At 41.5% G+C, this 27186-nt stretch overlaps 1 protein-coding gene across 1 annotated transcript; it reads left to right on the top strand.

Annotated features, from left to right (window-relative positions):
• Window positions 1-21420, top strand: ZC2HC1B (zinc finger C2HC-type containing 1B). Its single transcript, XM_074989111.1, has 8 exons — window positions 1-37; window positions 8552-8616; window positions 9441-9560; window positions 10517-10655; window positions 14644-14774; window positions 15925-16018; window positions 19124-19214; window positions 21396-21420. The coding sequence occupies exons 1-8, from the start codon at window positions 1-3 to the stop codon at window positions 21418-21420; spliced, it is 702 nt and encodes a 233-aa protein (XP_074845212.1).
• The last annotated feature ends 5766 nt before the right edge of the window (window positions 21421-27186 follow it).

The raw sequence follows: 27186 nt of genomic DNA, 5'->3' as shown, positions 1-27186 counted from the left end.
ATGAATCAGATGCATGAAAAGGAATTAAATGGAAAAGGTGAGTAACGGTCAAAGCTTGATATTTTGAGTAAAGTATAACTGGTTAATAATAAACATGAACATGAGTTTTATTTGAAATATTGCTATGTGTTTTTTAAGGGTGCTGTTATCTATCTGCTGCTGTACAGTTGTGAAGTTAACCAATCATCATCTTCTGCATCAGTAACAGAGGAAGCCATGCTAGTCTATATACTATCAAAACAAAAAAGCAGTCAAGTAGCACTTTAAAGACTACTTTAAAGTGCTACTTGACTGCTTTTTTGTTTTGATAATCCTCTGCAGGTGGATATTATGTTAAGTTGCTGAAGCAGAGAGAGGAAGTAAATGAAAAAGGATGTTATGCTTTCAGTTTGGCTTTGCTGCCGGAGCTTTTGAGTCAGATAAGGCAATTTTACTGTGTTCTGCATACCTAAAGAATAATTGTAACTTTTTCAGTTATTCTAATATTTGATTTGCTATGGTCCATGTCCCAATATGACTTGCATTATGCTAAGAAGAGGAGTAACACCCTATAAGCAAGTTTGGGAATGGTTTTTTATGCTCTTGTTGCCTACAGACATGTGAAGCAGGCCTGTTACTACTGTTGTTTCATTACTGTATTTCCTTTCTCTCCTGGTTGACCACTTCTATAGAGTAAAAACAGAAAGTAAAGAGAGCTAGAGCCAGAACAAGAACACAATTAGGAAGTTAACAGTACTTGTTAAAAGGGGTGAGAACAGTGGGATAGAATGGAGGTTACAGGCTTAATATGTTGGTTAGAAATTGAGGAGAGCTGCTAGTCTCAGAGCAAAAGGTTATAAAATTATAATGTCACGAAGTGTTGAAATCATGTTACTATGTATGCCTCAGGGTATTCTTTTCTGAATGCCTACTACAATAAGGAAAAACTTGCCAAGAGGCTCATACTGCAAAGTGGCAAACTTCGTCTTCATATATGAGGGTCTGCAAGTCCCAAATGGCAAGTCTGTGTGGGTTATGGGGTTTTGTACTTTTGGGTTGGTTGGTTGGGATTCCCCCCCCCCGCCCCAATAAATAAGTGGGAGATATATTCCACTTTGAAACTACAATTCTTTGTTTTGAAAATTCTATTTCAAATTTTATATTATAAAATTGAGGTGTTTTGATTACTCAATAACTTTTGTCATTTTTCTTTAGAGAGCTTTGAAGTTGCAGGCTTTTCCAAATTATAAATGAAAACAAAATTCATAATCCTCAAAATGGAATTTCCATCTTCCCCATCTCTTTCTACTAATGTATTGCCACAATGTTTTAGTTTACTGTGACAAAATTAATTCAAGTCTCTGTAGACTCTGACATTATACATAAATGTTTGGGGGGCAGAGGAAGAAGGTTAAGCCATATTGTTCATTTTGTGTAACCCAAGCGTGCAGTTTGGCATAAGAATATATGTGGGCTACCTAGGAATTTTTCAGGTATTCTTTAAGGTCATAAGAGAAGTAATTCACAAGAGAAGGTCATAAGAGAATGCTCCCCTCTCTCCCCACTTAGCTCTGACACACTTTGAAGCTCTGACTGTCACTTATATGACTTTAAGATGGCATTGACTAGCTCTTCTAAGCACCTATTACAAACACTTTGTTTGCTTCCTTCAGAAATTTGACATAAATTGATAAGTTAGGGATAGATGCTAATATAGGCTGTTCTCTGCTCTCCTTGTACTTCCAGATCTCTTTTGACACAAAAGGGCACTATTAAGAATATGGCATGTTTAGTTTTCTGCTTTATATGTGGAAATGAATCAAATATTTGTGACTTTTTTCATCCTTTTATCTTCTGTTTTGCATTTAGAATAGCATAAATATAAAATAGAGGTAACTAATGCTTAAATATGTAAATTTATAATTTTCAGGGGTTTCTGGGTACAGGATGTTTGATACATCTTTATACATGTCTTATTTATTAATGAGCCTACTGTGTGACTTAAGCTGTATCATTCCCAGCTGTTTGCACAAATAGTAACCTGCTCACCTCTTAATACAAATTTAACATTTACAAGTGAGCATTACTTATCTGCTACAGAATTAAATCTTGAGAAATATTTAGCTGATGTGACAATTTTCTTGTGACCCATTTAATACATTAGTAATGGCCACACTGTCTTACAGCTTTAAAATTGTAAGCAGTCATCTTAAAGTTGACAGAGTAACTGTATCATAGAATCATAGAACACTAGGACTAGACAACACTTGGAAGAGACATCAAAAGGTCATCGGGTCCAGTTCCCTCCCTCTTGGCAGAACCAAACACCACCTAGATCATCCCTGATAGGTGTCTGTCTAAGCTGCTCTTAAATATCTCCAGAGATGGAGCTTCCACAGCCTCCCTACACAACTTATTCCAGTGTTTCATCACCCTGACAGTTAGCAAGTTTTTCCGAATGTCTAATCTAAATCTCGCTTGCTGCAGTTGAAACCCATTGCTCCTTGTCCTGTCCTCAGAGGCCAAGGAGAACAATTTTTCTCCCTCTTCTTTGAGGTATTTGAAAACCACTATCGTGTCCCCTCCAAATCTTCTCTTTTCTAAACTAAACAAGACCAGTTCTTCCAGTCTTTCCTCATAACTCGTGTTCTTTAGACCTTTAATCATTCTTCTTGCTCATCTCTGGACCTTTTCCAATTTCTCCATATCATTCTTGAAATATGGTGCCCAGAACTGGACACAGTACTCCAACTGAGGCCTAATGAGTGCTGAGTAGAAGGGAAGAATGACTTTTCATGTCTTGCTCTCAACACTCCTGCTCATCCATCCTAGAATCGTGTTTGCTTTTTTGGTAGCAGCATCACACTGTTGACTCATATTTAGCTTGCTATCCACTATGACCCCTAAGTCCTAGACAGTCCTAAGTCCTTCCCATTCTATATGTATGAAGTTAATTGTTTCTTCCTAAGTGGAGTACTTTGCATTTGTCCTTATTAAACTTCATCCTGTTTACCTCAGACCATTTCTCCAGTTTGTCCAGATCAGTCTGAATTAAGAGCCGATCCTTCAAAGCAGTTGCAGCCCCTCCCAGTTTGGTATCATCTGCAAACTCTTAATAAGCTCACTCTCTCTGCCAATATCTAAATCGTTGATGAAGATTTTGAATAGAACTGCTCATCATTAAGGGGCTTAATTTATTTTTATGATTTATGAAAAGTATTGGAATAAAGCAAAACCTCAGTGTGGAAAGCCCGCTTCTCAGTTTGCTCTGGTTAGCTGTAATCTCTGTAGTGAAATACCCTATTGTATCGTATTTCCACTCTACCATTATGATGTCATTATAGAATGATCTTTTACTGTACCATGCTCCATGCAGCCTGAGGAAGATCAGGTCTACTTTAATCTCATTGTATGATTTTTGCAGCAATGATTTCCTTTAGGGGTATCTGATTGGGACTGCAAACTCTTTCATAAGTATGTGACATTTTCAGCTTTTGAGTAGACAAGTTATTGTTCCAGTCTCATGCTCTACGTTTCAGATATTAAAATACTAGGGAAATCAAAATTTAACAGCTTCACAAGTGTCAGTTATACCACTCCTTGGCATATGTTTAGTTAAAGCCTCAGTAGTACTTGTTAAAGGTGATTCCTGCGTCATTTAGGTAAGGCTCTACAGGCTGTTTTATCTGCATGTAGAATACTTGATTCCTGCATGCTCACTGGAGTTGATGGCATTGTTAAGTTAGGGGGAAAAAAATCATTTGGTTTTTAAAACGTTTGTTCTATGAAAACTCAGTGTGGAATTTCTCAAAAATGAAATGGTTTTTTGTTTTGGTTTCAGAAAATCATTAGTTTTACAGGTATTTTTCCCCCCATTTTTCACACTGGTGAGCTCATTTTCCTACTAGAAAAGTCAAGGGGAGGGAAGTAAAATGGTAGTTTCACATTTAAAAAAAAGAAAACAAACAAAACTTAGTTTTCTGGTGAATGACAAAAGTGAGAGGGGACATTTCCTCACTGTTTTGAAAAAGAAAACCTGAGGATGAATGTCCTGAAATTTGTTTGAAAACTAAGAGCATATTCCAATATTTTTCGCATTAAGCATTTTCCTTTGAAAATGTTTACAAAACATTTTTGGCTGGCTCTAAGAGTGGAGTAATAACAAAAATGTGTTTATCTGATTGCTTTGTTGGCCAGTGGAAAATAAACTGCCACCAAAATTGGCTGGTTTGTGGATAGTGTCAGTAGATAGAGGATTTGTATTGGTATGGAAGACCTTTTTTTTTTTTAAACTTGCCCTCAAGGGCTATGTCTACCTGCACCCTAAACTTGAAGTAAGATACACCATTTGCATAGCTCAAATTGTGTATCTTATTTCATTTTGAAATAGGCTATTTTGGCATTTGGCACTGTCTAAACAGCACCAAATGTGCAAATAGTGCATTATTTTGAAGCATCCATTGTTCCTCGTGCAATAAAAAATATTTCAAAATAGGAGATGCATTTTAAAGACACAGAATAGCTATTTCAGGAAACCAAGGTGTGCCGAAATAGCTCTGCTATGCAGCCGTAATACAAGGGGCCACTCCACATCAGGGTTCTTGTGCTGTACTTGATGCTCCCGTTTAGTCTGTAGAATTGCTATTCAGCCACCTATCGCAGTGAGTAGTACTGGTGCAAAAAGCAAATAGTACAGGAGGTATAGCCATATATCTATACCATTCTAGGAAAGCTGTCTGGATAATACAAAATAAAACTGATTTGCCATCAGTGGCTTTTTGCTTTTAAAGCCCCATGCTGAATCCCTCTAGTAGGGAAAGTCAGAAGAATTCAAGAGAATGGAAGAGTGAAGTGTTTTGTCTGAGCAATAACTCCCCTGTGACTAGTGTGCAGGGGTGGTGCTCTATGAAAGCCCATGGACAAAAATCTAATTTGTGCAGGCTACAACTTCCTACGTGTAGAGAGGGACACATGCTTCCTGCATTTAACCAAACATGAAAGTCTTGTCAAAGTTACATACTATTCCAACCTTTCTCAAGTGTCCCTTACTAAAGAATCTATATGATAATAATACTCTTCTCCCCATTCAGAAGGTACTGTCTGAATAATTTTCCATTTGGCATATCTTCAACATCAAAACATTTCCAAAAGCAACCATTCCCAGATTGCGTAATATTTCTCTGGTATCCTTTGCGATGTAAAGGATGTGTTCGTCTATGATATCAATAAAAATAAACACAGTTAAGATATTTCCAAGCAGCTCACTCTGAATGAGAAATGTGAGTTTGAAAAGAAGTAGATTAAAATTTATAGGAAGCCTACTTTGAAAACAAGGAATTCAGCTGGGTACAAACTGAAGACATTACTCACCTTACTTGATCTCAAAGATGTTTCTTCTGTAGGAAGATTTTGGATGTGACAGATCATTTTGGGAAACTCCTTCCAATGTCATCTCCTAGCAAAACTTTTTAAGAGATTTCCTTAATATGACCACTACTGGGCTGCACAACAAAATGCATTTAATTGTATAAAAGAACTTCTGACCTCTCTGCCTGTTCTGATGCGATGTTCAGCATGCTGTCGAACACTGGTAGCAGCAGACACCTTTTCTTCAGAAGTGGGTCCGTCCCACAAAAGCTCATCACCTAACAAATTATTTTTAGTCTTTAAAGTGCTACTAGACTGCGTTTTGGTTTTGATAGTATATAGATTAGCACGGCTCGCTCTCTGCTACTTTTCAGATGAGTTAGAAATCATGCTCATACAGTAGAAGCTAAGAGACCTGAGACCTCTTGCATTCATATCATAAAGCCTTGCAAAAATTGAGCGGTGGTGTGCTCAAGTGGAAAAGGAAGCTCTAGCAATCCCTTGGTTTATCTCTGCCCATCGATCACCCCGGATGACCTGTGACTGAGAGCCCTTCAGTGCCAACTGGGAGACTGTACCATGCCATAATTCTCATCAAGTCTGATACACTCATTGCCCCAACTTGCTGGTGTCATTTGAATCTTAAAGATGTCATGTAAAATAATAAACATGCATATGACATTAATAATATTGTGTGATGTAGGTGACGTGTTGAAAGAATAGTAGATGTGTGCTCAAAATATGTTTCTAGTGTGTTCAGCAAACAGTACCTTAGCCCAGCCTGTCTTGGACAAATGTTGGTTTGCTGGAGTGAGTGAATCTTCAATGTAAATTAAGCAAGGTGAAACTAAAAACAATGAAAACCATATTTACATGAAAGGTAAACAAACTAATCCGCAAGGGGAACATAGAAATTGGGATTGCCTGAGTGTTACCTGCAAGGAAAGATTCAGGCTGTCTGAGTCCAGAGGAGTTTGCTGGCAAGGCAAAGAAGCTGGTGTTTTCGGTAGCCTGACTCCTAGTTCTACAGGAGCAAGGCATGTATTCCTTGGCATTTTGACCAATGTAGTGTCCGGATTGTCTCCTGCAGAACTTCAGGGTTCCTTTTCCTGATACATGTAAAACCCAGTGATCCAACCTGGAAAAAAATGTGAAAATGTTGTACCAAACTTGGCAACAACAAAACTTGAGTGTTCAGCACAGGGGGAAGAGAAGCACTACCTGAACAGAGATTATGAAACACAGTTGGGCTTAAAACCTCCGAGGCATTTGGAAGTGTTCAGAACGTGGCAGAAATTCCAACATTTTTACCTCCGCAAGAACTTTTCTGGAGGAATCAGGTTGATCTTCAGTATTTCCTGATGAGATGATCTGGAACCTGCAGGTTCTTTGCCAGGAGGCAGCCCTCTTCCACAGGGAGATATCTGCACAAACAACACAGAAATGAGAGCTTGACCTGGATGACTAATCAGACCCCTTTAGTGACTTCAGCCTTAGAATACTGTTTAGGACTATTTAAATGCAATTTTTAAGGAGACATAGTCAGTGTTCCCTCTACCTTTTTCCACCCATGGGCAGAACAAACTTTATGTGCACCAAGGCATGTGCACCATGAATAGAAAAACATGCTTCTGGATGCGGGCACTCTGGTAACCAGTTGTGCAGCATGTGAATCTTTCCTGGCCAGCCACCCAAGCACTCAGGTTACAGGGAACACTGGCCACATTACTGTAAATAGTTTTCAGGAATTAGAAGTTTATTTTAAATTAGAGTGTTCAGGTCGGGGGGGAGAACCTACCTATAATGAAATAATGTAAAGCAGGACATTTTCCCCCACAGGCATTAATGTAAGTCGGAGAGATGTGTTCCACAAAGTCCTCTGTCACCTCTGAGATGGACAGCATGGAACCTTATCCCATAGGAAACAGTGGAATGTGGGAGTGTTAGGTTCCTCGATCTCAGAGCTGTTCTGACCTCATGGTACCAAATAACCAAAACACAACTCACTTGCAGACATTTTTAACACATTTCATTCACACTTATGTTAATTGAACACCATTTTATTATCGCTTTTAAACTGCATTTCTTAAAACATTTACATTCCCCTCATTTATTAACATTTTTAAATGGCACTTTACATTGAAAACCCTATTTATTAGCATTTTAAACAACATTTTAAAAAAATCCTACTTGGAGGTTGAAGATGTCATCTTCATATCGCTAAGGCTATGTCTAGATTGCACAGATCTGTTGGCAAAAGATATGCAAGTTGTACAATACATTTGTGTATCTTCTGTCAACAGTTCTGTTGGGAGAAACTGTCCTAACGTTTGGCTTGTCTACACTGGGCAAAATGTCAGGTAAACCTCTCCTCTGCTGAGAGATTCCTTCTTCCTCGTGCAACAAGGCTGAGCAGGATGTCTCCTGAAGCGTCATGCTTTTGTTGGGAGACCTCTGAGCTCCTGTCAGAAGCCTGCAGTTTGGACATAGCCTAAATTTAGCTTCCATCACTTTTTCTCTTTAAAGTGACAGTCCAGCTTAGTTTGCTCACCATGGTGAAGTTTGGCATTGTAAATTTCTTTGGAGCATACCAAGTCATTCATTTATAGCATGTGACACCTTTGCAGAATAATCAACAAGATGATCATTTGCCTTGAAAATATCGATGAGCTCCAGCCAGTTTGAACATACGTTGAAGGGTATCAGCTGTCAACCCCTTTCGTGTTTCTGTTGATTTTTGTCAGGTGTCAGAGGGACAAAGATATGGTCTTCAGAAGCAGAGAGTAGAACGTTAAGTGCAAGTATATAAGAGAAGATCAGCTGGCATACAGCAAATGTTCAATATTTATCCACCTAGGCATTTATCACTATAGTATTTAAATGTGCCACTGAGTCTTCAGTTGAATGGTAGCCTGTAATCTTTCCTATATTGGACTGTAAAGTAACTGTCCTATGGAAATGGTGAAGCTGGCTCCTCCAGCTGATAAGATGGAGGAAATTATGGCCTGCGGGGTATAGCATTTAACCCAGCACAGAGGTGGAGCTTTCACAAAAGGGGAAAGAAAAATAAAATTCCCCAGTAATTGTTTTGCTGTGAGAAAAGATAATTGGTTCCAAAAATCACAGGGCCTGCTCTTATGATTGATTTTTAGTGTGTGTGCAAGAACTCCTGTGTCACTAATAATATATGTTGAATTTTGTACAGATACCAGATGTCAAGATTTGTTAACTTGTGAAACCTGTGGAAGACACTTTGCACAAGATATTCTGGTAAAATAAAGGCCTTTTTTTTGTAAATGCATACAACTGAAAATAGAGGAGTTGTGAGGGCTGGGAGCATAGAGAAGAGCAGTAAATGCTAGTAGGTTAAACATAGATATTGAAAGGAACTTGCACTCTCTGAAAAACTGATTGAGCTAATCACTCTGAGTACTACCCTGCCCTGCAGTGTAAATAGATTACCTGTGCATTGCTCTCTCTCATCTAGATGTATTTCTGAGTATGGCAGAAATAATGATTGTGCCTTAGACAGAAGCATTAGTAGCAGCATAGATGGTGGGTGACCCCGTAAGTTGGAAAGGCAAGTCCCCCTCCCCTGCCAGTAGCTAACACCCCCTGCATGGGATAGTGCACCAGTCTGCTCCAGAGAGCTGGTGGGTATGCGGAGCATTTCGCCTTCTGTGAATGCCCCACCTCTGTGGTGGGTTAAATTCTATACCCCACGGGCCACCATTTCCTCCATCTTATCTGCTGGAGGAACCAGAGAGGCAAGCCAGAAAGTTTGGCCCTCACCTCCCCAAGCTGTGCCTGCTGCCCAGACCCCTATCAAACAAGCCTCCTCCAACTTACAGCCAAATTGCCAGCCCCAGCACTGGGAGGACAGGTGGTATGGCCCTTAGCTTGCCTTCTCCAGCCTCTGTGGCACTGCAACAGCCTCTGAGGAAGGGAGCCTGGGAGACTCCAATGGAGCATGGTTAGGGCCAGATGAGGCAGTTTGGGAAAGCATTGTTTTCCCTAGCCTATGAATAGCCACCCATGATCAGCAAAATCTCAGGTCTTTGCCATAAGATTTTGATTTTCTTTTTGCATCCTAGTTAAGGCATCAGCCAATATGCAGAAAAGTCTTCAACAAAAAGCGCAAGCCTTTCAATTCTTTGAAACAGAGACTGCAAGGAACTGAAATTCCTTCAGTGAACAAACATCCACCACCTAAGGTATTGTTGGAATTGTAGCAGGCATGTTGCCTTCATTTTAATAGCTTCAGTCAACAAATTGTGGTGGTCACTCTGGTGATGAATGGGTGTCCTGAGTGAGCATAGTCTGTGACACACTCTCTCGGGACATACTGTCTCTTTGGCTGTGGGTCAGCCTGTGTTCTTGCCTTTCCTTCTCCCTAGCCCTAGCCTTTGTGCTCTATCAAGTACAACTAATCAGTGGTTTGTGCCTCAGTGCAAGAGCCATGCTGGCGTGCAGTGAAACCCTTATCAACACACCTGAGACATGTTCAAGCTACAGCCATCTATGTCCTGTACTAGGGACAATGCTGCAGAGTTTAATTACTGTTAAATTCAAACAGTAAGCAATTTTTATACCTTTATTCAAGGAAGATTATTATCTGTATTGCCGTGGTAGCCATAGGACTAAGCAGGACTCGGGGGTCCCTTGTGTGCAGCGCCAGAGGGAAGGTGTGATTCTGTGTGTACACATGAATTTGTCTTTTTAATACCATCATTGTATTATGGTTGTGTGCTGTTTGCTGATGATGCTCCAGTAACAATAGCTGGCTGGGGAGAATCCGGTTTCAGACCTTGACTGATGGTTTGGTAGGAGAAGAGGCAAAAATATACAAGAGGAGATCAAAAGGGAGTATGGGAGACAGGATTGTCATGCGAACTTTCATATTTCAGCCCGTATAAGCTATAGTCCTCTGTGACCTAAATGTCTTGCAATGAAAGGTTGTTCTTTTATTGGTCCCTTGGAGCACTGGTTAATTAGTGGGGACAGCGTGCGAAGATAAGAGAGTGGATTTGACCTGAATTTTAATAAATCTTGGTCTCTTTTTAATATTCTTTCACTTGGAAATTCTATTTAGCAAAGAATCCAAAGTCGAAGCCCTTATCCCCACAGAAGGGGTATATAGAGTTTTTGTTGCCCTGTGGTTCCGTTACAGAACCAGCCAGAAAAGAAATCTAACTGGCGACAGCAGCATGAGGATTTCATTAATGCTATTCGGTCAGCCAAGCAAGTCATGAAAGCCATGAAAGAGGGCCGTCCCCTTCCTCCTCCTCTACCTCCAAGCATCAATCCAGGTTTGTTTAGTTTTGCCTGTTGCTGATTTTCTGCTTGCTTATACTTGGTAAAGCAGAAAGCTCCTCTTATTCACAGGAGGGCTTCAGTTTTACTCCATTCTGTGCAACCTGAGAACAACACAAACTCCTGGTTTGTTTTTAAAATAGAGCATGAAGTCAGAAGGAGCCTTGGGAGCAGCTAAAGATAGTTTCTGAAGGTAGTGAGTAGTAGCTTCAGGGAGAGGTGGAGCAACATAGGTGAATTGTAGAGGCAATAAAATTATTGGACCTTTCAACTTTCGTGGTTATAACTCATCAGTCTAGTACAGGGGTCGGCAACCAAAATAGCAAGAAGAGCTTCCCCCTCCCCCAAATGTGGCAAAAACTCAATACTTCAAAAACCACAATGCATGAGAATATGAGACGGTCCTTAATAAATAACGTCCAACCATACTTTTTGTAACCCCTGTTTTAAGAACAGTGTGCACACACAATGATTTGTAATGCAATAATACATGTTTATGTATGTCCTGCAGAAGACTTTTTATTTATTCTCTTGCCTCACACTTTACATGTGTTTATACCACTGTCTTCCTGACTTTCACTCCTGAACCCAATTTAAATATGCCAATTTTACTTTACATTTAATTTTTCTTTCATAAAATGTGTGTTGCCCTTCACAGCAGGAATTCTGCAAGCTGCCTTTTCCCTGTCAAGACTTTATTAGTAACACAATCTAAACACAGTGTCATATCCCACAATGCACTGCACATATTAAAGGGGAATTTATCTAACATTGAGATCACATATCGTTTGCTGTTTAGATATGAGTTGTTCATTGTTGGGCTTTTAGACATTCACTGTTTATTGAAAATAATCAGGAGGGTTGTTTTTTTTTAACTTTGTAATTATAGAGTTGGGAGCCACAAAGAAGTCCTTAAAGAGCCACATGCACCTCTGGAGCAGCAAGTTGCCAACCCCTGGTCTAGTAGCGGAGCTCTGGGGTGGGAGTTGAGAAGTTTAGGCTCAGGTCCTGACTCTGCCATTGACTACCAAAGGGTGAAATTCACTTTTTACACTTGGAATAAGCTGTAAGTCAGACATAGGCCTGAGGATGGCCCTCTACATTGAGCCGAAGTTCAGCCTTTGGCTTTTCAGAGGTCAGTGAAGAGGGCGTGGGAACCCAGCACATGTGGCAGTTGTCTCTTCCTTCTCGTGGCCTTTAAGGCCAGAAAACATCATTGGCTGGGTCTACACATGCCCCTTCCTTTCGAAAGGGGCATGTTAATGAGCAGGTTCAAAAGATGCTAATGAGGTGCTGCAATGAATGAGGCACTGCATATTAGCATAATGGTGGCCATGGCAATTCGAAAGTGCGGCTTTTCGAATCGTGCACCACCCATAGAGACGGGACCTTCTGAAAGGACCCCCCCCCCCCAGTTTTCAAAAGCCCTTCTTCCTATCTGGTGATCGGCGGGGTCGTTTTGGAAGGTCCCGTCTCCACGGGCGGCACGCGATTCGAAAAGCCGCACTTTTGAATTGCCATGGCCGCCGTTATGCTAATGAGGCGCTGCATATTCATTGCAGTGCCTTATTAGCATCTTTCAAACCCGCTTATTAACATGCCCCTTTCGAAAGGAAGGGGAATGTGTAGACCCAGCCAATGTGGTCCCAGTCATTGTGGTCTTCAAATCATTATTTAAAGATGTCAAGTTTCAGAGAATCCACCATTTACTCTAGTTCGAACCGTTAAATGACTCACGCTACAGAGGGAGCAAAAACCCACCACACTCTTATACAATCTGTCCTTGAGTGTTTGAGAAGGGGTTGGGGGAGGAGGAGACATTCTTTCTGATCCCAGGTATATTGATTAGCTAAACCCTAAGCATGTGGGTGAGATGCAACAGTCAGGCAGCAAGACAGGGAACTCCAAGCCAATCCTCATCTAATGTCCTATCTCTGGCTATTGGATATATCTGTTTAGTACCAGGTAGGTACATATGAGCCATACAATATTTTAGGCAATCTTATACCATCCCCTCCATAAACTTATCAGCTCAATCATGAAACCAGTTAGGTAACTTCCCCCTTCCTTTGGAAGGCTTTTCCAGAACTTCACTCCCCTGGTTAGAAACTTTCCTCTAATTTCAAGCCTGAATTTGTTGATGGCCAGTTGATATCAATTTCATTTTGTGCCCACATTGAACCTTAGCTTTAAATAATTCCTTTACCTTCCATGTTTTTACCCATTGGATGTATTTAGAGTGAAATCGTAGTAGTAGGCATCCTTCAGTCTACGTAGACTATGGATCATGCCCTTCGTAGTTCCATTTGGGATCACCATTTGAGTGAAATCATATGTCCTCTTTAAAAAAAAAAAAAAAAAAAAAATTGTTTTCAACACATCATTAGAATTGCCAGGCTTCAGGGCAAATGTCCCTTTTGGTTCCCTCCCCTTCCCACCCCCATAGGTAGGTCTGTTTTTCTAGGTTCAGATCCCTGAGTTCTTCAGTCCAGGTCACTTCCCTAACTAATTCCCTTAATAAATAACAAGCAGTCCTGTAGCACCTTAAAAACTAACATTTATTAGGTCACAAGCCTTTGTGGGTAAGCCCCACTTCTTCAGGTGGTTGGAGTAGAACACTGATTCCCAGCCTTTTCAGTAACACAGCACACTTCAATGCGACAAACAATTCCCTGGCACACCCACTTTTTTTCAGCTGAATTGACTGCTCATAAACATGACATTTACTATGGACACGGTCTTACTAGAGAGGTTAGCAACATAGTGCACACAACAAGCTGAACAAGTATCAAATGCATTCATGTTTCAAATCCATCACAGAATATACCGTCATCAACAAATGGAAATAAAAGGTAAGCGAGTGAATGTGTGCCATGATAGGGATGTTGAGTAATCAAGTAACTGCTGAAAATTTCTGTTACTCAGTTGCTTGTGGGGTGGGGGCATTGGCAGCTCGAGAGGAGATCCTGTGCAAAGAGACGCGACGAGGGGAAAATGATGACATTTCATGGCATGCTTGGACAGTTCTCTTGGCACTGGAGTAGAAGTGGGTCTGAAGAAGTGGTCTTCGCACGAAGGCTCATGACCTAACAAATCTGTTGGTCTATAAGGTGCTACAGGACTGCTTGTTTGTGAAGCTACAGACTAACACAGCTACACTCTGAAACTAATTCCCTTTAAGTTTTTTTGAAGTCATTGCTCATAGTTGCAGACCTACTTTGGTTTATCTTTCCCTTTAGTTTAAAGTTAAACTGAATTAACGCTTGTACCTCTGTACGTGATGGCTGGAACATAGCAGATGTAATGCTGATTTTTTTTTTTTTTTTACAAAAAAACAGAGGCAATCCTGGCATTTACACACTGGTACGCCTAAGTTCGTTACCAGGAAAATTGCCATTTTTGGTAGATGTCCATTTTATATAGCATTTTTATTCCATTTTATTTTTTTAAAAGCCAAGCATAGTATAATCCTTCAACTTCATGCAAAGAAATTCTATTCCCTGATCCATGCTACAGAGCCTTTGTGATGTTGCACATTCTTGTCCCCTCTGCATTCATTCTACAGGTGGAACTCCAGTTGTAATCAGTGAATGCAGGAGAGAGATTTGTAGTGAAATACTGAAGGCGAGAGGAACTCCCAGTCATTTCAGTAGGCTTTGGACTAAGTTCCATACATCAGCAAAGATCTCAGTACTTTGCAAGCAATTGATCGTGCACCCACTCTTCATCCCTACAGCATACAGCAGATCAAATGAACATAGTAGCCAAGGTACATGGAATTTTGCCAAGGACAGTGCTTAGTGTTGATGGAAACTGAGACACAGTGAAAGGAAGTGACTTGCCCAAGGTCATCCCAGCAGGACAGGCAAAGCTGGACATTGAATCCAGGTCTCCTGAGTCCTAGTCTCACAAAGAGTAGGTAGTTCTCTCTCAATACCTTATGAACTGTTGATTCAGTCTTACCTGTTCTTTTGTTGTAACCAGACTATATTCAGTGTCCTTACTGCTTGAGAAGGTTTAATGAAGCTGCAGCAGAGAGGCACATCAGTTTTTGCAAAGAACTTTCTACACGACGTGCCTTTACACCAGGCCAAAAAGGAGCCAAGCAGGCCCTGGTGAGTAACACGTTAGCCTTGTGCTTTCTTCCAGAAGACTTACCAGATAGTGGGTTGTGATGTAGGGAGGGAAGCTACAGATTCATATGTAGCTTTAAACCACAATGAAACCAATGCTTTTTTTTAACTAAATGAGACATGAAGTTACTTCAAAAAAGTCTCTCTCTATCAGCAGGAAGTTATATAAAAGTATAGTCGCAAATGCTGAGGAGAAACTAGCTTCTTCAGACTCTTCTCTAAAGAGTCCAGGAAAGTAACAGAGAGGGAGCTGTGCTAGTCTATATACTGTCAAAACAGAAAAAGCAGTCAAGTTAGCACTTTAAAGACTAACAAAATAATTTATTAGGTGAGCTTTTGTGGGACAGACCCCCTAAGAAGTGGGTCTGTCCCACAAAAGCTCACCTAATAAATTATTTTGTTAGTCTTTAAAGTGCTACTTGACTGCTTTTTTGTTTTGAGTCCAGGAAAGCATACTACAGTACTATGCTAGGGGATATACCAAAGGCCAAATTCCTTTCATCGCCTTGGAAATGGAGTGAATCCTCTGTGTCCTGACCTGTTACTGTATTTATTAAATGTTTATACAACTTGCACTAAAAATTTTTATTAAAACATAAATTGTTCTTCACTTTAAAAAGTAAATAAGTGACTGAGGTAGTTTGTCTCTAGTAATTAGCAAAGTCAAAATCTTGTCTTCCAGTTCCTATAAGTGTTTCAATTCAGAGAAGGATCAGCTGTTTGATAACAGGAAAGATAAATCCTAAAATAGAAGAAAAAAATCTTAAGATTTAATACCATATCTGCCACCAAAAGGCTTAAACTGCATCGTTAACACAGTGGGCCTCTATTAGAGGAAGTTCCTGGAGAACCAAGTGTCTGAAAGGGTTCCATTGATGGGGAGAGACCATTGTATGTCATTGACGGCCTGTTCCTCAGAGTGCCTTGGCTATCTTAGATTGCATGAGAGAACTGTGTTTTGGGGAAGAAGCAAGAACCTGGTGTTCTTTCCTGCTGCCTTGGTCTGCTTTTGCTGTCTCTGAGGGAATTAAGACAATGGATTGCTCCTAGAATCTCCATGAATATCTCTGCTGCAGTTGAGTCCTGGGCAGTTTTGTCATGAAACAGTGCTAACCGTGTGCCCTCTCACCAGGGCAAGCAACAAATGTCTCAAAGGAAAGGCCCAGCCTTAACGAGCGCTGTGGAATCACTGCTTCAAAAAAGAGCCCAAGAAGCGGCCAACACAGGTAAGCAGTTGCAATCAATTAGTTGAATGAACATTGGAGAAATACCTGCTTTTCTTCAGTTCAGTGTCCGGTACTATTATTGCTCAGACATTGCAGAGGAACATAATCCCATCTGCACTCCACCTTTTTAACCAATTTTGTACCCAGTTAGTGACCTGGTTGGCTCTAATAGTGGTTTGTGTCCTCAGATGACAGCATTAACATTATTTTAGTAGTCCTCACAGTTAACAGCGTTATCTCCTGCCAGCAGCATAGACTAGTTACAGTAGATGACTGTCTTCCTGAAACCAGTCCTCACCCTCTGTCTGTGCAGTCAGGGCCAAATCCTGTAGGGTGCTAGCAACTCATGAAGCACCATCTGTCACTGAATTCAGTGGCCTTGAGGTGGTTCAGCAACATATAGGATCAGACCCTCTGTGAAAGCACATGCCTGAATGTAATGGCCCCAGTGCTGTTTGGTGATTATTCTGTGAAGCTGCTGTTCAGGCATTGCAACACCTACTGAGGCACTATGGAGTAGTGGCTGAGACTTTTCCTAGAATATACTACGTCAGTCAGGCAGCATGGTAGATATGACTGCATAAATATAATTTTATAATGTCTTTTTAAACACTGTAGCTGTGTACACAAAATAGAACAGTGCTTGTGATTGAATCGTGGGAAAGTGTCACAGACTGGCAAAGAAAATATGGTTGTACTTGTAGACTGTGATGGAGAGGTATTATACTTGTAGAACTTGGTAATTAGACAAATAAAATTTAATTTCAGCTTCATGCAATCATGAGCAGAAAGTGTTATCCACACTTCCACCCCCAAACAACACTCAGTTGTGTTTCCTACAACGGAAATGAGAGTGGAAGGGAGAAGTTTTAAAGCTTCTGAGTACAAAGCATTGGAGGGATTTTAAAAGTTGTCCATGTCCTTTTGTGCGGTAGGTTTTGAGGTTTTGTCCTAGGTCTTTGGGTTTTCAAAAATGACTCGAGTTGTTAAAAGCTAGGCATTTTTTAAATGAAAACATTCCCGTGTGCCTTGGAATCCCCATATGTGCAGCATGATGCAAGTAGATTCATAACCACCAGAAAGTGAATCTGAGGAGGAAGAGTTTTTAATAGTAGTCCCTGAGGAAGAGAATTAGGTTTTAGCATTTGAGATCTACTGTCAGGAGGTATGGCTAACGGCACTGAAGGATTTTGCTAAGTGAAGAATTCATTAATGTTGCAATATATTTCTTATGCTCTCAAAGAACTAGGTTGTGACTAGAAGCAAAAGAGGAGTAATGAGAAGGGTAATGCATCATTATGCTGCTTCTGTATACTATAATCGTTATTTTGTAGTTGGCAGCACTGAAATCTGTTGGGTCAAGCTATTTTCTCTTGATATTAAACCTATATTCACATGAAATAAAAATACAGCTTAATAAACTGAATCTTTGTGTTACAGTGGGTCCATGGTAGGAATGGAGATTAATTTAATCTCCCTAGCCACTTGGTGTCACTATAATTACAACATATCTGCTGTCCTTATTTTAATTTCTTACATGTATTGTAATTGCACGGTGTTGGGCTGGAATTTTTTTCCTTGTAATTCAGTCTGATCTTTTATAATACGTTTAAAAATGAGTATTTACCAAATTATAGGAGGGGGCCTGTTTATCCTTGGGCCTTTTGAGAAGTGAAAGGTGCTGTGAAGTGCCAAATATTGCTGATAACTCACACCACATAATCATCATCTGGCATATAGTCTGTGTGACATGTTTTCTTTTGGCCCCCAAGGGGCACGCCAGTATTTAGTCTTTGTTCCCTAGTGTATATCTAGCCTAAGTCTTTCTCAGATACACAGTTGTAGCTATGCGATTAACACAGCTAGAATCAACGTACCAGAATCAGCTTTTTGCCCTAGTGTAGATTGGGGCTCTTCAGGCTTGTGCCAGCATCCCTTACTCCACGCAGTAGTGGGGAGTACCAGAGTTGATGGCTGAGCCTAGAGGGATTGGTTTGCCACATATTAATACATGCATCAAAATCGAATTCTAGAAGGCTGATCATGGAGTGGTGATCTTATGGTAAGTATAGGCATACGCTTACTGCAGACAATGGACCTTATGCCTTGCTCATTCTTCTCTGACACTGATTTCTTTTTATCTGATTTTTTTCCCCACGCATTTATCTGAAGCATATAGGTACAGGAGACCTAGCACCCAGCACCATGCAGCCAGCAGCCCACCCTGGGCAGCTAGCAGCCCCACTGGGGCCAGCAGCAGCTGCTTGCTCAGTGTGGCTGGGCCTCAGCATCATGGGACAGAGGCAGGGATGACTGCTTGCCCAGGGTGGCAGGGGTTGCCCACGCAGGGAGCTGGCCTGGGAGATTGGTGCCAGAGCAGCCAGTAACCCAGCTGGGCTCTACTCCTTGGGACCCTGTGGGGGCTGCCTGGCTAGGGAGCCAACCCTGATGAGCCACTCTCTGGTGGCTGGCATCCCACAGCCTTACCCCATGGAGCTGGCTGCCAGCATTTCAGAATAGCTAAAGCCCAAGCAGCCCCTTCACTCCTAGCCTTTCCCTCTGTGACCCACCCCCCCCGCCCAATTATCTGACATTTTCAGGTATCTGACTGTTGGTCAGTCCCAGTTATGTCAGGTAAATGGGGTTTTACTGTAGTTGTTCAATAACAACATGGAAGCTTCAGCAATCTTTCCATACAAAACCTGAAAACCCTTAAACACACCAAATATGCTGAATTTGACATTCATTGGTTTTAGGCACATGATTGGAAATCAGGTGCTATTTATTATCTACCCCCTTGTTGGGAGGGGTGTGCTTCTTTCAGGGCCCCTCCCCTTCCTTTATCACACTCTGTTTACAACCTACACTGCTTTTCTAAGGCTCTTCTCTTTAAATACTGTTCCACTGAGCAAGTCTGTCAGCATCCATGTGGTAAGCAGTTACTTGGTTATCTGTACCAAAGTGGTTTTAAAAGGGCTTTTAAAAAAAAAAGTCATATTAATGGTTACTGAAGGTATAACCTAGGCAAAGCTACATGTGTGTGTTCTATTTTGCAATAATTCATTGAATGTAAAATTACTGAGAGATGGTACTATGCTTTTAAAGGGCCTTCTGTGGAGTCTTCTGCTGGAATACCAGAGACAACCAAAAACATATCAGGTGTACCTTCTGGAAAAACTAGTCCAGGAGATTCTCGGTAAGAAATATTCCTACAGAGGCTCCCAAGGATTAGATTTTTATTGTAAATAAATGTTGGTAAACATCAGTTTCACAATGTGCCAAAAATATTACCAACACATGTAAAATGTACAGCTAGACAAGGAAAAATACTACTTGAGAAGTTATTAGAGTTTGCTTAAGGAGCTTTATTTATTATATGTTGACGTGTGATGTTGACAATTGGTCTTTTACCAGTTACCAAGCTTTAACTTCTTGAATCTTAGCATCTATTTTTCATTAAATAATTCTGACCATAACTTCCCACAACTGTAAAAATGTAAGTAAAAATTGGAAAAAAAAAAGCTGCTCTCCATCAAAATAATTTAAATTTAATTTAATTAAAATTATTACGTCTCACAATACAGCTAAACAAATTATGAGATTTTTCGAGAGGTTGTTTGAATGTGAACAATATATGCAGTATGTAGGAAATATGTCACAAATAGGGCCACTGGAAGTTAGTGCAGTATAATTTCCATCCTCTTGGTGATGGGAGAGTCTCCTTATGGGGTTTTCTGGGATTCTTTTCTACAGTATTTTGGTTGATTTAAGTGTTGGGTGGAGTGCTTTTGGCTAGTAAGGGAACAAGTTCAATGAGTCTGCAGGCGTGCATATATTTACCCAGAAACTAGACACCTGCAGCTGGCCCATGCTGACTGGCTTGGGCTGGCAGGGCTCTTTCATTGCTATGTAGACTTCTGGGTGCAGGCTGGAGCCCTTGCCCTAGGACCCTCCCATCTTGCAGGCTCCAGCCCACACCTGGAAGTCACTGTAGTGAAACAATCTGCAGCCTGAGTCCTGTGAGCCCAAGTTGGCTGGCACAGGTCAGCCACAGGTCTTTCATTGCCCTGCAGACATACCCTGAGAAATACTAGTTTTAAGAACTGCAGACTGTGCTGTTCCTCTCAGTTGAATAATCATTCTGAAATACACTAATAGAGACATCCAGCTATGATGCTTGTTGATAGGGGCTATATACAAATACTTTCACCACAGATAAGATTTCAAGTTTTAAGTGTTACCAAAAATGAATATTAGGTCTCTAATAGAATTTTTGTCCTTAGCGTGAGGACTTTGGGGAGGTGTTGAGGGAAAAGGTCTGTCTGGGAAGTCAATGGGCCTCCAAGGCTAGGGGAAGGGTTCATGTGAAAATCTCAAGTAGGCAATGAAAGCTCTGAGCCTTGCAGAGGGAAGGGGAAGAAATTTTAAGATTAGGTGACAGTTTTATTTCACATTATGCAATATAGACAAACATAATTGGTATGGATTTTATTTTAAATATCCATTGTATCTGTCCAAAAGAGCTGCAAAATCCAGGCCAAAATTTCAGGGATGAGCATAAATGTGCTGCCAATTTCCACTGGCCGTGGGCATGAACAGATTTTATACTAGGAAAAATTCCACTCTGGCTGGGTCTACACTTGCCCCCATCTTTGAAGGGGGCATGCTAATCAGGGCAACAGGAGATTACTAATGAAGTGCTGTGGTGAATACTTGAGGAGCTTCAAAGTTGCCATGGGGGAGAATTAGCCTAATGTATTCACTGCAGCACTTCGCTAGTAATCTCCCATTGATCTGATTACCATGCCACCTTCGAAGTTGGGGGCAAATGTCGATAAGCCCTCTGAGACGTATTTCATAATCCACAAGCAAGAAAGGAATCTGTTGAAAAGTGGGAAAATTGTTTTCAGTGAACAAAATAAGCAGTTTCTGTGAAACTTTCAAAAAGTTGTATGCAAAGAATTTGTAAAGACTGAAAACAACCAGTCAACTCCATGCTAAGTGAAGGGTCAGGTGGTCTAATAAGAAACACGCTAGCTTTCACACACCTGGCAAAGGCCAGTTTGAGGGTTTATTTTTTACATATAAAGATATGCCAATTTCATGTGAAATGTGTTAATATTTTTTAAAACAGAAGAATGTGTCTGATTATTGGTTAAGCATTTTTTGTTCATTATTTTTCCTACCCGCTATCAGCATATGAACATCTAGAGCCTTTTATGAATGCCTAAATATTTGTTGTTCCAGTTCATCTAACTGGCTGTGATTATTTTTATTTTGTTTTAACTTTATTTTGTTAGGAGCAAATGTAAGTAGTACGAGAGGAAGGGTTTCTTCCAGCATAAGTAGTAAATAAATGTCACTTCACTGATTTCAGACTGCCAGCACAATACAGAAGATAAAGTGACAGATCACCCATGAGTTGAAATGACTCTTCACTTGTACAGCATTCCTACTGAAGATCCTAAGAGAACAGTCCCATAAAACCATCTGCATTCCAAGTGTGACTCGGTTTATTACATTGAAGGCAACCATGTGTTACTGATTACAATACAACGTGCAAGTTTTTCTGGGGTACAAATTATTTTCCAGGGCCTTTTTTAAAAGCAAAATTGATTTTTGGGGGTAAATTGTTCTTCCCCAATTATGACTGGTTATAAAAGGATTCCATCAAGATATTTTAAATTATTTTAAACATATTGGTGAATGGAATAGGGAGCTCAGAGAACCAGGCAACCAACTGGTTGTCATGCCTGACTTCAGTCCCTTTGCTTCCCTGGCAGAGTTAGGAAGAAGGTATGGGAATTGAAGTAAGGCCATCCCTCTCTCCCAGGACCTTGTATGAAGCAATGCCAGTAGGCGTTCATCAGGCGATAAACCAGAGCACCAATAGTAGTGCATTAAAATATTGGCTCCAAGAATTCTTGGCATTGGCCCCTTTTTCCTACACCCACAAAAAGTTCCCTACTATTTCCTGTGCACACGCCTGTAGTCTATAGTCAAGCAATGTCCATGCAATGTTCCTTCCTGCTTCTTCACTGGAAATCAAGAATCTCTAAAATAGTGTGCCCCTAGAGAAAATATTGAATGTTTTACACTAAGCCTATTGGTATGCTTAGGAGTGGTGGTCCATGTATGTAGCTGTTCCATGAAAACTTACATAGCTATCAGAATACGTGAGTGTACAGAATAGGGTAAAAACAATGTGTGTGTGCTCCTCCTCCTCCTCCTGAAGTATACCTCTTTCTACACAAAAGATCTTGTTATGAGAGAGAATGCAGATAAACTGAAAAATGCAAAAAATGGTTGCTTGTTTGAGGGGCACAGCTGCTGGTCCTTTTCACCAGGATTCCAAATTGCTGCTATGAGTGTTTCAGAATTGTATGTTTTAAGATAATCCATCTCCAGGAGTTACAGTGAAGCTTTCTTGGTTGTGCTGAAGTCCCCCCCAAAAATGTAAGCAACTCACCTCAGTCTAATTGTTTTTTCCTGCCTAAGTTATCTTCCCTCATAGCTTCCTTCTTTTGTAGAAGTCAGAGTACAAGATGAATTCTTCATTCAGTTTAAGTCTACTCTTTCACCTAAAATCAACCAGGACGCACATCTTTGGAGTCTTTGGAGAAGAGTGGAGAATTGTGGACAATCAAATGTATATACTAGCTTAGATCCTCTTCTCAACCACTAGAGTGGTAATATCCTCTTCCAATCAGGTAAATGAGTCATACACTATTCTGAGCAAGAAAAGTGCTGCAAGAGAGACCTTCTTGCTGCTGATTTCTGCTCCCATTGGTACACAGACTTACAAACATCTTTTGGGATAGAGTATGCTTTGGTGCAAAGCTATCCACCATGTGGTTCTCTGCCAATGCAACACCATCAAGGCTCAACATTTCTGAAATAATTCTCCCAGTTATATTCCACAGCATTGTCCATCCTGTGACCTCTTGATGACTTAACCTGGATTACTTTCTACATTCTGCTGCATCAAGTTACATTGGCCAGAAGATTCTTTACCAGTACAACTAACAGTCCATGGCTGTGGAATTCAGTTCTATGCTATATTTACAGGGACCACCTTTTGTGTACTTCTGCAACCCAATTTATCCATTGCTGGCATATTTCAGGTGACACCATCCTGTGAACATGCTGCCACCTAAAATTAGGGCATTATGTAATTTCTGGCATCTATTGGGAGAAAAGGAGATTCAAGTCCAGATGAAATTGATCATATGTAACATCCTGGCATGTGGCAAGGTGGCCTAGCAACTGGTGGGGATGGGCACCACTAAGCGTGGCAAACAATAGGCCATGAGAAGATAAGTGACCCAAAAATACTAGGTCCCCCCCATAACTAATATTTGTTTAATTGAGAACAGAAGATTTACTTTTATGAAGAGCTGGACTGGATCCTCAGAACTTGGACTGATGTGCTATTAGGTGCAGCAGAAGTATCCTTAACCTAAGCTCAGTTGTAATGGATGCAGAGAAGGAGGAAAAAAACAGGTGTTCTGTGGACCAGGAGATACCTGCTACATTGCTGGGATCTCAGAATCAATATAGTGGATCCAGGATCCTGACCCTGAAGCACAGATGTATGATACGTCCACCAGCTTGGGAGGAGGACTGTAGAGTCGGGGGCTCTCTACTGTAGGTATGTAGCTTTTTTTTTTTTAAAAGTTGTTCTTGTCAGAGCTGACTTTGTGGGGCTAATAGGAAGAGTTTTTTCCAAATTCTTAAGAGTTATTTCTTTTGGTGTCTGCAAACGTGTAGATGGTTCAGGTGCCCATTTGTCCCACTGCTCTGCCATTCCATTTCTCCAGTGCATTCCCCCCACCCTTATTCCCATGCTTCAGCATCAAGAGCAGCAGCTGCTAACTTCCAGATCTCTGTATATTTCCATCACCCTTTGAGATCCATAAGTATGCTCCTGGTCCAGCCAAAAGTTGCACCATTTGGGGGATACAGAAGCCAGTTGAGCCATGGCATGTGGCTGTGCTCAAGCCTCAGGTAAGCAGGGGAAGGGAATGTCAAAAGTAAGACAGAAACCACAATGTAAATTTCCAAAAATAGATTTTTACTGGGAGGGATTATATGTTAGGCTCTATGGCCAAAGCATTTATACTGCATTGGATCAGCCAATTTGCTGGACTACAGCATGTGAGTGTGCCGTTCTCGGCAATTGCAGATGCATTCCAATAGTTCAGTCCCACCAAACTTCACCCCGATTCAAAAGCAGTATTCAGCCTACTGAAGACCATCCCCAAGACAGTGCTTAGGCACACAGCCATTGCATCATGAATTCTGTGTACGGCTAATCTGGCTAACTAACTAAAATCATGCCAGATTATGGATATTGCCAGACTCGAAGTTCAACCTGTAGCATTTTTCAGCTATAGTTCTTGACTGAGCTGAGGAGGTAAGTATTGTCATATCTGTTAGACAGTGAAATGCTGAAAGATGAAGTAACTTGCTCAAGGTCACATAGTATGTCAATGGCAGAACTGAGCCAGAGCCTTGGTCCTTCTGTTTAGCCCAGTGCCCTATCCCATGTGTCACTCTGCCTCTGAAAATGTTCTGTCCTCGCCCACTCAATGGGTGAATAGAATACTGTTCTGACAACTGAATATAACATGCTCTGACCATATGTAAAATATAAACAGTATTCTTTTAAAATGTGAAACTCTCACCAGTTTCCCTGGGAGAAGGCTCCAAGAAAGAGAGCGCCAAAACCATCGTGTCATTTACATTCTGAGATTCTAAGATTTCGCTGATCACTTTCATGCAGGCACCACAGGCGGCTTCTTCGAGTGGTCTCTGTGGGTGCTCCACAGTAGGTGTCGGGCTTGCCCCGGCACTGCAGATCGGAGATTTCCAAGCTGTATGTCCTCAGATCATGCATGCGGTGATGCGTGCCGGTCCTTTGCACGCTTTCAGTCACGTGTGCGATCCGGTCTATGCCAGTTCCTCTCAACTGCCAGCGGCTGCAGACGGACTTTGCTTTGGCTCCAATGCCTAGAGAGAGAACTTCTATTTGTTACTATTTGCTAGTTCCCTTTCAAAATGTTTCTCTTAAAAACTGTTCTTTAAAAATTTTACTGTATGTAGATCAAAAAAAAAAAAGAGGGGAGGAGAAGAGAGAGGGAAGAGCAGCCGCTTCCGTGGCCTGCTTATCTCTACAATAGAGTGTTGTTGAATATTCTTTACAGGCTAGTACCTGTTTGTTTATTGTTCTAGTACTTGTTAAGTACCCTCGTTAAAGTTGCATGTCGTTAAGTAGTTTAACAAGGAAGATGTCTCCAGTGGACTTCAAATAATGCGAGTCATGGGGTGAAGCTATGCCTGCCTTGGACGACCATAGCAAATGTATTCATTGTCTGGGCGAGACATATGTCCCACAGAAATGTCATCACTGCTCTAAACTGATGGCTAGAGCAAGGAAGGACAGGGAAATGAGGCTAAAAATGATTTTATTTGACAAGGCTCTTCAGCCTGAGCTGACTGAGATATCCCATATGGAAGGGCCCTTGTTGCTGCACAAGTGGAAGGCAGCCTCTTTGACCTCCTTGGGTTGTAAGAGGAAGAAGATATCCCCTACTCAATCCTTGCCAGTACTACATACAAGCAGGATGAGTGAGGCACAGAACCAGGAAATGCTTGCTAGTAAGGGCAGCGCAAAAACTGGAGAACTGAAGACAGTGCCTGGGGCTCAGACTTTAAAAGATGTGGCACAGAAGATCCAGCAGGTGCCTAAGCAACAGGCACTGGAGACTGCGGCCCCAAGAGCATCAGAATGGGGTCTGATGGTGCCGGAGACCTCTGTTCACGCAGAGCTGCAGGCTTGGGCACCGAGCGCAACACCACCAGCACCGATACCCCCAGCAAGATCTCCGGCACTGGACGTAACACCTGTATCAGCACTGACTCATCAGTCTCACAAACCAAGAAAGGTGAGGTCTAAGACTCTGCACCGAAGTCCATCGCCGGACCTTCTCATCACACCTCTCTCACCCAGCTCTCCTGCTGAAACGTGCATACTGCAACGCCCGTTAACGCCACCATCACCTTTCCTGAGGCTGCCATCTCCTCTCCTCTGGCCACCTTCTCCCTGGCTTAGGCATCCTTCACCTGTTGTCTCACATGAGCTACATAGATATCCCTTCAGAGCCTCCCCACCTATTTCCATGTCATCCAGGAGATCACACTCCTCCCATCATCACAGATATAGACAGCACTCGCTCTCTATATCCTCATCACCAGGACCATGTCCTTGCTACTACATTCGTCCATATCATCATGAAGAATATCATCGGCACTGAAGCTACTCAAGGTCAAGGGATAGATCCCTGCACCCATGTTCATCATACAGACAGTTCTCACCCCTTCCTACTAAGGGGGGCCATGTCTCTCCACCAACAGTAGGTCCAGAGTCAGCTATCAACCTCCCCCTGGATCCTTTAGGTGAACGGGCACAGGAGGTGTCCGAGGAACAGATAGAGGCATATCAGACAGACGCCTCCTTGTCCTCTCCAGGTGAGGTGGTCATCCCAGGAGATACATCTCCTCCAGATGACCTTAAACAATGTCAGGACCTGTTCAAAAGGGTGGCACAGTCCCAGGATATACAGGTCATGGAGGTACAGGAGAAGCAGCACAAGCTCCTCAAGAATCTGAGACCTCCCACGTCATTGAAGATTGCCATTCCACTAGACGAGGCCATCATGGAGGCTGCCACAAATATCTGGCAGACCCCAGCTTCTATTCTGCCAACCAACAAATGAGCAGAAAAAAAGTATTTGTCCCATCGAGGCAAATGGAGTTTTTATTTAACCACCCGCAACCAAACCCCCTTGTGGTGGAGTTCTCTCAACGGAGATCGAAGACACCACAATACAAATCCATGGTGTCGGACAAGGACACAAAGAGACTGGACTTACTCAGAGGAAGGTGTATTCATCCTCCACCCTACTGTTACGCATGGCCAACTGTGCTGTGCACCTCTCCAACCATAATTTCAACAACTATACAAGACTCGTTTCACTCATGGACTTTCTCCTGGACGACAAGAAGCCTATTTTAAAGGCGATAGTTCAGGAAGGATACATGGTTTCATGTACAGGAGTCCAAATTGCACTAGATGTGGCAGACACAGCAGCACGCTCCATGGTCAC

This window comes from Carettochelys insculpta, chromosome 3, assembly GCF_033958435.1.
Source record: "Carettochelys insculpta isolate YL-2023 chromosome 3, ASM3395843v1, whole genome shotgun sequence".
NCBI classification, from domain to species: domain Eukaryota; kingdom Metazoa; phylum Chordata; order Testudines; family Carettochelyidae; genus Carettochelys; species Carettochelys insculpta.
Note: the sequence above shows the minus strand (reverse complement) of the source record. Positions and strands in the feature narration are given on the sequence as shown.

Excerpts from the sequence above, each read along its gene's own strand:
- ZC2HC1B (XM_074989111.1), top strand. The coding sequence starts at position 1 with ATGAATCAGATGCATGAAAAGGAATTAAATGGAAAAG. Across the intron at positions 8,617-9,440 it reads ACTTTGCACAAGATATTCTG|TTAAGGCATCAGCCAATATG; the intron begins GTAAAATAAAGG and ends TTTGCATCCTAG. Across the intron at positions 19,215-21,395 it reads ACTAGTCCAGGAGATTCTCG|ACTGCCAGCACAATACAGAA; the intron begins GTAAGAAATATT and ends CACTGATTTCAG.